This window comes from Zophobas morio, unplaced genomic scaffold, assembly GCF_036711695.1.
Source record: "Zophobas morio isolate AGI-343-1 ecotype UQ-CSIRO unplaced genomic scaffold, CSIRO_AGI_Zmor_V1 ptg000038l, whole genome shotgun sequence".
Taxonomy (NCBI): domain Eukaryota; kingdom Metazoa; phylum Arthropoda; class Insecta; order Coleoptera; family Tenebrionidae; genus Zophobas; species Zophobas morio.
In genome coordinates, this window is record NW_026972143.1 from 215327 (window position 1) to 226896 (window position 11570).

At 34.8% G+C, this 11570-nt stretch overlaps 2 protein-coding genes across 2 annotated transcripts; both read right to left on the bottom strand.

Moving 5' to 3' along the window:
• Window positions 1-369: 369 nt before the first annotated feature.
• On the bottom strand, window positions 370-1754 carry LOC135139916 (facilitated trehalose transporter Tret1-2 homolog). The gene has a single exon (XM_064070282.1). It carries the CDS (start codon window positions 1752-1754, stop codon window positions 390-392), a length of 1365 nt encoding a protein of 454 aa, XP_063926352.1. The 3' UTR covers window positions 370-389.
• Window positions 1755-6335: 4581 nt separating this feature from the next.
• Window positions 6336-7881, bottom strand: LOC135140004 (facilitated trehalose transporter Tret1-2 homolog). Its single transcript, XM_064070379.1, has 2 exons — window positions 7782-7881; window positions 6336-7737 (listed from the first exon to the last, which is right to left on the bottom strand). Exons 1-2 carry the CDS (start codon window positions 7843-7845, stop codon window positions 6404-6406), a joined length of 1398 nt encoding a protein of 465 aa, XP_063926449.1. The 5' UTR covers window positions 7846-7881; the 3' UTR covers window positions 6336-6403.
• Window positions 7882-11570: the final 3689 nt, after the last annotated feature.

Consider the following 11570-nt stretch of genomic DNA (forward strand, 5'->3'; position numbering starts at 1 on the left):
GAAGATCGAAGAATAAGAAACGAAAAACGAAGGACTAAAAATTCCAAGCATCGAAAATCCAAAAACTGAGATTGAATCTGCAAAGACCAAAGACTGACAACTTCGGACTAAAGACTGAAAACTGACACAGTCAACTGAAGTTAGAACGCTAAGAGATAACCACTTGAAAATATTTCCACGCGCAACCAAGTAGTAAAAATTCATAAACATTTCCTAGAATCATTCCTGTCAACAGAATTTCACAACTTATCTACTGCTAACTCATTTCTTTGGTATTAACTCTATGTACAACTGCATTACTCCAGATTAACAAAAACAAACATAATTAGAGATTTTTATTAAAAACTATTAAATAAATAAACACGTCCCCCTAATCACTTTAATCCCTCTTACAACGCACCTTTCGCATCCTTGTTCCCCTTCAACTCCTGCTGAATCTGCTCCAACGTCTTGTTCTTCGTCTCCGGCACGTACTTCCAGCAGAAAACAAACCCCACGAACTGGAACAACCCAAAAACCGCAAAAGGAATAACCAAACTAAACGTATCCGCCATAAACTGGTAAAACTTGGTAGTCGTCAGCATCCCCACAGCAAAAATCATATTCAACAAACACGCAGCTAACGCTTTAACATTGGCCGGGAACAACTCCCCCAGGAGCAAATTCACGGCACTCCCCAGCCCCAGCGAGAAGAAAATCGTGAACAGAATCAACCCAACGAGCGGCAGCACACCCAGATGGGACACCTCCACGTCCGTGTAGTCCCTCAGGACGAAGAAAACCGCGTTGAACGTCAACGTGACGCAACAACCACCCACCGAAATCAGAATCATGGGTTTCCTCCCGATCACGTCCACTATCAACACCGCCGTCAAGGTGGCAAAGGACTGAATGAGCATCATGAGACTGGCGGCCCATTGCTGGGGGATGGCGTCAGTGGCGTCCTTGAACATCAGCTGGGCGTACATGGTGAAAGGGCTGATGCCGCTGAATTGTTGAAGGACTCGGAGGATGATCATGACAATGACGGCCATCTTGTTGGATTTGATGGCGTAAAGGTCCTTGAAGCGACCTTTCTCGGACATTTGTCTTGCCACGTCCTTGGAGAGGGAGGCTAGCTCAAGATCTACGTCTTCACAAGCTCGCAGTCTCCTCAAACTGGCTTTAGCCTGCTCGAGTTTGTTCTTCATGATGAGGTAATAGGGGCTTTCGGGCATGATGCTGAAGCACGCCATGAAGACCAAAGAACAGGCGATGTAGATCAACGCGGCGTCGAAGATGCCGAAGAAGCTCCCCACTAGGTTGACGAAGAGGAGACCGTAGATGAGGATCAGCGAGAATGAAGCCCCCAAGAGGCCGCGGATTTTGGGCTCGGATACCTCGCAGATGTAGAGTGGGAGAATCGTGAAACAGGACCCTTCGGAGATGCCTCCGATGAACCTCGCCACGTACAGCAACAGAACCGAGTAGGTGGAGAAGTAGATCATCGCCATGGACACCAGCTGGGGGACCCCAATGAGGAGAATGGTGAATTTGCGACCAATCAAGTCCACTAAAATCGAAGACAAGATCTTTCCGACGATGTCTCCCAAAGGTCCGATGATTGTAATATAGGAGGCCTCTTCTTGGGTTACGTCGAACGGGTATTCGTCCGAGAGGACTTTGGGAACAGTTGGGCTGGTCCAAAACGACAAAATATTAAAACAAAAATGAAACAAAGAAAAAGAAGTCAAAAAGGTAACAAAAAAGGCCATTAAAATGCGACAAAAAAGTTAGAAAAACGACAAAAAAACTGCCCAAAAACGACATAAAAAGAGACAAGAAAAAAAGTGAAAAAAAAACTGATAAAAGGTGACAAAAAAGTAAAAAAAAAATAAAAAAATCTAAAAAAAACGCTAAAAAAAAGACGGAAAAATGGCAAAAACGACATAAAAACAGGCGACAAGGAGAAAAATAAAAAAAAAATAATGAAAGGCGACAAAAAAAATCAAAAAAATCAAAACGGATGACAAAAAACGTTAAAAAAAATGCAAATAAAACGCCGAAGTAAAAAAGTCAAAAAGCTAACAGAAAAAGGCAAAAAAACAAAAGCGGGAAAAAAATACATAAAAATTGGCGACGAGGAAAAAAGTAAAAAACTGATACAAGACAAAAGAATTTTAAAAAAATACCAAAAAAATAAAACGGATGACGAAAAACGCTAAAAAAAATACAAAAAAAGACAAAAAATGCAAAAAAAAAGAGATAAAGTAAAAAAAGTCAAAAAGCTAACAAAAAAAGGAAAAAAAAAAATAAGGATTGAGGAATTCAAAGATACAAGGATTTAAGAATTCAAGGATTCAAGGATTCGGGGAATCTAGGATTCGAGGAATCAAAAATTCCAAGATTCGAGGATACAGGGATTCAAGGATACAAGGACTCAAAGTTTCAAAGATTCAAGGATTCAAGACTTCGAGATTACAAGAAACTAAAAATTCAAGGATTGATACATTCAAAAATTCAAGGAATCAAGGATTCAAGGATTCAAGAATTCAAGGAGAAAAGGATTCAAGGATTCAAAGATTTAAAGAATTCAAGGATTTAAGACTTTAAGACCACAGGGGTGCGATTTTGTTTCTCAATCGAAAAAAACCCGTTAGCGATAAAATCTCGTTTGCTGATTGGTTGAGATGCTACATTTTTGCCACATTTCTCGATTCTGTCACGAAATCAAGTCTTCATGCAGCGATCTTTTCTCGATAGCTCTGAGTAAAGTGATAAATTTTGGTGACATAACCTCGAAATTTATATCAAAATAGAAGTTCAAAATCGTAATTCTGAGTTATAAGTTCTTAAAATTAAGGTAATTGTAAACTTTTAAGCATTTAATAAGCTTATATGCAAAGAATAAATACAAACTTTTGCATTTAAAACCTACGTAATGACATTTAATTTATCGCTTCGATCGAGAAACAAAATCGCACCCCTGGAACCAAAAATTCAAAGATTCAAGGATTCAACGACTCAAGTGCTCAAGGATTCAAGGATTCAAAAATTCTAAGATTCAAGGATTCAATAATTCAAGACTTCAAGTATTCAAGGATTCAAGAATTCAAAAATTCAAGGATTCAAAGACACAAGGTTTTTTAAGTAATCAAAGATTCAAGGATGCAACATTTCAAGACTATAAGAAACCAAAAATTAGAAGATTGAAGAATTCAAGGATACAAAAATTTAAGGATCAAGAATTCAAGAATTCAAGAATTGAAGGATTAAAGGGTTTAAGGGTTCAAGGATTCAAGAATTCAAGAATTCAAGAATTCAAGAATTCAAGAATTCAACTATACAAGCATTCAAGAATTCAAGGAATCAAGAATTTAAGGAATCAAGAATTCAAGGAAACAAGGATTCAAGGAATCAAAGATTCAAGAATTCAAAGATTTAAGGATTCAACCATTTAAAGTCAATGAGTCAAAGATTCAAGAATTAAGGATTAAAGGGTTTAAAGTTCCAAAGAATTCAAGAAATCAAGGATGCAAGGATTGAAGGATGCTGGAATACACAAACTCAAGGATTCAAACATTCAAAGGCTCAAGGTTTTTTAAGGATTTAAGGATCCAAGAATTCAAGACTTCAAGACTACAATAAACAAAAATTCAAGGATTCAAATATTCAAAGATTCAAAGATTCAAGGATTTAAGGACTCAAAAATTCACGGATTCAAAGGATTCCAGGATTCAAGAATCCAAGGAATCAAGGATGCAAGCAATCAAGCATTCAAAGAATCAAGGATTCAAGTAATCAAAGATTCAAGGAATCAAGGATTCAAGAATTCATCGACTCAAATATTCAAGGATTCAAGAATTTAATGATTCAAGGATTCAAAGATTCTAATATTCAAAGATTCAAAAACTGAAGAATTCAAAGATTTCAGGATTCCAGGATTCAAGAATCCAAGGAATCAAGGATTCAAGGATCAAGCAATCAAGAATTCAAGAAATTAAGGATTCAAGGATTCAAGGACTCAAAGATTCAAGAATTCAAAAATTCAAGTATTCAAGAATTCAAAGACGCGGGGTTTTTAAGGTTTCAAGGATTCAAAGTTTCAAGGATTGGAGACTTCAAGACTACAAGAAACAAAGATTCAAGGATACAAGTATTCAAAGATTCAAGGATTCCAGGATTAGAGAATCCAAGGAATCAAGGATTCAAGGAATCAAAAATTCAAGGATTCAAGGATTTAAAGATTCAAGGTTTTTTAAAGATTCAAAAGATTCAAGGACTCAAGGTTTTTAAGGATTCTAGAATTCAGGGATTCATAGATTCAAGGATACAAGACTTCAAGACTACAAGAAACCAAAAATTCGATGATTGCAGAATTCAAGGATTCAAGGATTTAAGGATCAAGGATTAATAATTCAAGGATTCAAGGATTCAAGGATTCGAAAATTCAAAGATTTCAAGATTCGAAGATTCAAGGATTGAAGGTTTCTAGACTGCAAGAAACCAAAGATTGATGAATTGAAGGTTTGCAAGATTCAAGGGTTCAAAGGTTGAAGGATTCAAAAATTCAAGATTTCAAGGATTGAAGGTTTGCAGAATTCAAGAATTCAAAGATTCAAAAATTCAAGGAATCAAGAATTGAAGGATTCAAAGATTTAAGGATTCAATGATTCAATGTTCACAGAGACAAGGATTCAAGAATTCAAGAATTCAAGGATTCAAGAATTCAAGGATTTAAGAATTCAAGGATACAAGAATTGAAAGATTCAAGAATTCAAAGACTCAAGTTTTTTTAAGGATTTAAGGACTAAAGGATTCAAAGATTCAAAGATTCAAGGATTCAAAAATTCATTTATTCAAGAATTCAAAGACTCAAGGTTTTTTAAGGTTTCAAGGATTCAAGGATTCAAGACTTCAAGACTCCAAGAAACAAAAATTCAAGAATACAAGTATTCAAAGATTCAAAGAATCAAGGATTCCAGGATTCAAGAATCCAAGGGTTCAAGAAATCAAAGATTCAAGGATTGACGGACTCAAAGTTTTTTAAGGATTCAAGAAAGCAAGGATTCCAGGATTCGGGATTTCAATATTACAAAAAACCAAAAATTCAAATATTCAATCAAAGATTCAAGGATTCAAGGACTCAAGGACTCAATATTTCTAAGAATTCAAGTTTTCAGGTATACAAGGATTCAAGAATTCAAGTACTCAAGGATTCAAGTTTTCAAGACTACAAGAAACTAAAAATTCAAGGATTCAAGGATTCAGCGATAGAAAGATGCAAGGATTCGAGGATTCAAGGACTCAACGTTTTTCAAGGATCCAAAAATTTAAGGATTTACTGATTCAAAGATTCCAGACTTCGAAACTACAAAAAACCAAAAATTCAAGGAATGAAGAATTCAATGATTCAAAGATTGAAGGATTCAAGGGTCAAGGATTTAAGAATTCAAAGATTCAAGTATTCGGAGAACAATAATTCGAGGATTCAAGAATTCAATGATTTAAGGATTCAAGGATTCAAAGATTGAAGGATTCAAGGATACAAGGATACACAGATTCAAGGATTCAAGGCTTCACAACTACAAGAAACCAAAAATTCAAGGATTGAAGGATTGAAGGATTCAATGATTCAAGGATTCAAAAAATTAAGAATCAATAATCTAGTTAATATTCCCAAGATCCAGAAATGGAAAAATCTAAAAATTCAAGAATGCAATAATTCAAGAATCCAAGAATGCAATAATCCAAGAATTCAACAAATCAAGAATACTATATTTGAAGAATCCATGAATCCAAAAATCAAGTCCTATTGAAAATCCCAAGACCCAAGAATCCAAATATTGAAGAATTCAAGAACTTGAAAATTCAAATATTCAAAAATACAAAGATCAAGTTAATTATCCTAAAATCCAGGAATCCAGAGTTACAGAAATTAAAAAGTTCAAAAATCTATTCGAGCATTTAAGAATCCAAGAATTCAGAAATACGACATTGCAAGATTTGAAGAATTGGGAAATATACAACAAATGAAGAATCCATGAGTTTGAAGATCGAAAGACAATAAACGAAGAACTAAAAAATGCAAGCGTCGAAAATTCAGAAATACAGATTGAATCGGCAAGGACTAAAGATCGACAAGTGCGGAATAAAGATTGAACACTGCCAACAGAAGTTAGAAAACTCTGATAACCACTTGAAAATATTTACACGAGCAACCAAGTAGTAAAAATTCATAAACTTTTCTCAGAATCATTCCTGTCAACAGCATTTCACAACTTATACTGCTGACTCATTTCTTTAGTGTTAGCTCTATATACAACTGCATTACTCCAGATTAACAAAAACAAACACAATTTAAAGATTTTTATTAAAAACTAGTAAATAAATAAACACGTCCCCCTAATCACTTTAATCCCTCTTACAACGCACCTTTCGCATCCTTGTTCCCCTTCAACTCCTGCTGAATCTGCTCCAACGTCTTGTTCTTCGTCTCCGGCACGTATTTCCAGCAGAAAACAAACCCCACGAACTGGAACAACCCAAAAACCGCAAAAGGAATAACCAAGCTAAACGTATCCGCCATAAACTGGTAAAACTTGGTAGTCGTCAACATCCCCACAGCAAAAATCATATTCAGCAAACACGCAGCTAACGCTTTAACATTCGCCGGGAACAACTCCCCCAGGAGCAAATTCACGGCACTCCCCAGCCCCAACGAGAAGCAAATCGTGAACAGGATCAACCCAACGAGCGGCAGCACACCCAAATGGGACACCTCCACGTCCGTGTAGTCCCTCAGGACGAAGAAAACCGCGTTGAACGTCAACGTGACGCAACAACCACCCACCGAAATCAGAATCATGGGTTTCCTCCCGATCACGTCCACTATCAACACCGCCGTCAAGGTGGCAAAGGACTGGATGAGCATCATGAGACTGGCGGCCCATTGCTGGGGGATGGCGTCAGTGGCGTCCTTGAACATCAGCTGGGCGTACATGGTGAAAGGGCTGATGCCGCTGAATTGTTGAAGGACTCGGAGGATGATCATGACTATGACGGCCATCTTGTTGGATTTGATGGCGTAGAGGTCCTTGAAGCGACCTTTCTCGGACATTTGTCTTGCCACGTCCTTGGAGAGGGCGGCTAGCTCAAGATCTACGTCTTCACAAGCTCGTAGTCTCCTCAAACTGGCTTTAGCCTGCTCGAGTTTGTTCTTCATGATGAGGTAATAGGGGCTTTCGGGCATGATGCTGAAGCACGCCATGAAGACCAAAGAACAGGCGATGTAGATCAACGCGGCGTCGAAGATGCCGAAGAAGCTCCCCACTAGGTTGACGAAGAGGAGGCCGTAGATGAGGATCAGCGAGAATGAAGCCCCCAGGAGGCCGCGGATTTTGGGTTCGGATACCTCGCAGATGTAGAGTGGGAGAATCGTGAAACAGGACCCTTCGGAGATGCCTCCGATGAACCTCGCCACGTACAGCAACAGAACCGAGTAGGTGGAGAAGTAGATCATCGCCATGGACACCAGCTGGGGGACCCCAATGAGGAGAATAGTGAATTTGCGACCAATCAAGTCTACTAAAATCGAAGACAAGATGTTTCCGACGATATCTCCCAAGGGTCCGATGATTGTAATATAGGAAGCCTCTTCTGGGGTTACGTCGAAGAGGTATTCGTCCGACAAGATTTTGGGAACAGTTGGGCTGGTCCAACCCATATGGATTCCGGAACAAAACATGGCCAGAAGGGCTAAATTCACACTAATTAAGAGTTTTTCCAAAATTTTAGGTTACCTGAGAGGACGGCGACGTATTGGGGCCACGTTTTGGTTTGTGGGGGGTCCGTGGAGGCTTTCATTTCGAGTTTGACTGACGGTGTGTAGTAATAAGAGGTCGTATTTATCAAGTTCGTGTTTATGGTGCAAGGTCAAAGATAAAAAAGTCAGACTCATGGTCTTGATCTATTTAATTAAGTGTGTTAATCGGGGAATTATGAAGATGGTGGTGTTTGTTCAATGCGATATGGATAAAGAATTTTTTTGAATTTGGCGCCTGCAAACAGTTGTGTAATTGTTTGAATTAATTTTATCTAAAAATTTTAATTAAAGTGTGAGTGACTGTTTATCTGGTTTGGTTCGACTAAGCCACACAATCGGGTTCTCGCAGCTGGCTAAATATAAGATGTTCCTAAAAAATTAAAAGTTTTATTGTTCCGAACATTAAATTTGCAGGAACAGATTTCGAATAATTTGATAATATCTGGGGACTTTCGAGCGAATTTTTGTGTTGGCAATTCTGAATTATTAGCAGCAATCAAGTTTGCCATCATAAAATTTTAAATGTTGCCAACCTGACAAAAATCGCATTCATTAAAAGTCTCCTGATTTGTTGACATTTGAATTTGGCGCCTTTATTCTCGTCTTTCAAATACAATCAAACAGAAATTAGTTTTTGAGAATTATTTCTTGAGATTCCTTATATGATAAGTTAAAATAAAAAAATGTTGAAACTAAAGGCAAAGAAAAATTTAAAAAACGACAAATAAAAGGCGAAGAAAAGTGAAAAAAAGACTATAGTAAAAAAGCGACCACAAAAACGGAAAAAAGGAAGCAAAAAACACGATTAAAAAAAAAGTTTGAAAAAAAGTGGAAAACGGCTGTCAAACAAGCAACAACAAAAGTTAGAATAAGCAAGCGAAAAACAGTAAAAAAACTTATAAAAGACAGAAAAATGGCAAAAAAGGGATAAAACAATTGAGTCAAAAAGGTGACAAAAAAGGCCAAAAAAATGCGACAAAAAACTTGAAAAAACAACAAAAACGGCAAAAAACGCTAAGAAAAAGAGAGAAAAATGACAAAATATTAAAAAAAAAAACAACAAAGAAAAAGTTGGACAAACGACAAAAAACGGCCAAAAAACGACATAAAAAGAGGCGATAAGAAAAAAAGTAAAAAAAACTGGGAAAAGGTCACAAAAAATAAAAAAAATCAAACAATCAAAAAAAAACAACAAAAAAAGGAGTCAAAAAGGTGAGAAAAAGTCCAAAATAAATGCCACAAAAAACTTGAGAAAAATAACAAAAACTGCAAAAGAAACGACGTAAAAATAGGCGACAAGGAAAAAAGTAAAAAACTTATAAAAAATCGCCAAAATTAAAAAAAAATCCAAAAAATCAAAACGGATGTCAAAAAACGCTAAAAAAATACAAAAAATGCAAACAAACGACAAAGTAAAAAAAATCAAAAAGCTCACAAAGAAGGCAAAAAAAGCCGCAAAAAAGATAAAAATAGGCGTAAAGGAAAAAAGTAAAAAAACTTATAAAAGCAGACAAAAATGCATAAAAAAATACCAAAAAGTCAAAAAGGATGAAAAAAAAATCTAGAAAAAAAGACAGGAAAATGACAAAAATGCAAAAAAAAGACACTAAAGAAGAAGGAGTCAAAAAAGGCAAAAAAAGTGCGACAAAAAAATCTTAAAAAACGACAAAAAACGGCCCAAAAACGACATAAAAAGAGACGACAAGAAAAAAAAGTGAAAAAAAACTGATCAAAGATGACAAAAAAGTAAAAAAAAAATAAAAAATCTAAGATAATGACAAAAAACGCTAAAAAAAAGACAGAAAAATGGCAAAAAACGACATAAAAACAAGTGACAAGGAAAAAAGTAAAAAAATTGATAAAAGGCGACAAAAAGTTAAAAAAAATCAAACAATCAAAAAAAAGCAACAAAAAAAAGAGTCAAAAAGGTGAGAAAAAGTCCTAAATGCATGCCACAAAAAACTTGAGAAAAATAACAAATACTGCAAAATAAACGACACAAAAATAGGCGACAAAACAAAAAATAAGCAAGCGACGAAAAAGGAGTCAAAAACGTGACAAAAAGTCCAAAATAAATGCCACAAAAAAACTTGAAAAAATAATAAAAACTTCAAAAGAAACCACAAAAAAGTAACAAAAAAGGCCATTAAAATGTGACAAAAAAGTTAGAAAAACGACAAAAAACGGCCCAAAGGCGACAAAGAAAAAAGTAAAAAACTGATAAAAGGCGACAAAAAACTTAACAAACACCAAAAAATCAAAAAGGATGTCAAAAAAGCTCTAGAAAAAAAATTACAAAAAATGCAAAAAACGGAAGCAGAAACCGTGATAAAAAGGAACCAAAAAATGCCACAAAAAACTTGAAAAAAATTACAAAAAACGGCAAAAAACGACAAAAAATAGGCGCAAGGAAAAAAAGTAAAAATAAATTGATAAAAGGCGATAAAAAAGTTTTTAAAAAATCAAAAAATAAACAAGCAATAAAAAAAGGAGTCAAAAAGGTGACAAAAAGTCCAAAATAAATGCCACAAAATACTTGAAAAAAATAACAAAAACTACAAAAGAAACGACCTAAAAATAGGCGACGGAAAAAAGTAAAAAACTGATAAAAGGCGACAAAAAAGTTTAAAAAAAACAAGAAATCAAAAAAGATAAAAAAAATGCAAGACGTAGTCAAAAAATTTATAAAAAAAGAACAAAAAAATGAGACAAAAACTTGAAAAAATGACAAAAGCGGCAAAAAACGACATAAAGGCGCAAGGAAAAAAGTAAAAAACATATAAAAGATGACAAAAAAATACGAAAAATGAAAACGGATAACCGAAAACGCTAGAAAAAACACAGGAAAATGACAAAAAAAAGCAAAAAACAAAGCGCCAAAGTATAAGGAGTCAAAAAGTTGACGAAAAAAGTAAAAAAAAAGCGACAAAAAACATGAAAAAACAACAAAAACGGCAAAAAGTTACATAAAAATAGGTGACAAGACAAAAAGTAAAAAATATTATAAAAGGCTACAAAAAAGTTAATGAAACACGAAAAGATCAAAAAGGATGCCAAAAAACGCTAGAAAAAAAGACAGAAGAATGGTAAAAAATACAAAAAAAGCGACAGAGAACAAAGTCAAAAAGGTAACAAAAAGGGGAGGATAAAAAATGAAAAAAAGAGTCAAATCAGCGGAGAAAAAGTCCTAAATGCATGCCACAAAAAATTTGAGAAAAATAACAAAAACTGCAAAATAAACGACACAAAAATATGCGACAAGGAAAAAAGTAAAATACTGATAAAAAAACGACAAAAAAAATCCAAAATATCAAAACGGATGACAAAAAACTCTAAAAAAAATGCAAAAAAACGCCGAAGTAAAAAAGTACAAAAGCTAACAGAAAAAGGAAAAAAACAAAAGCGGGAAAACATACATAAAAATTGGCGACGAGGAAAAAAGTAAAAAACTGATACAACGCGATAAAAAAAATTTTAAAAATACCAAAAAAGACAAATGATGACAAAAAACGCTAAAAAAAATTACAAAAAAGACGAAAAATGCAAAAAAAGAGATAAAGTAAAAAATGGCAAAAAGCTAACAAAAAAAAAGGGCAAAAAAAAATAAAAGTGGCAAAAAAGATAAAAATAAGGAAAAAATTAAAAAGACTGATAAAAGGAAACAAAAATGTACACAAAATACCAAAAAGTCGAAAAGGATGAAAAAAAATCTAGAAAAAAAGACAGAAAAATGACAGAAAATGCAAAAAAAACGCAAAAGAAAAAG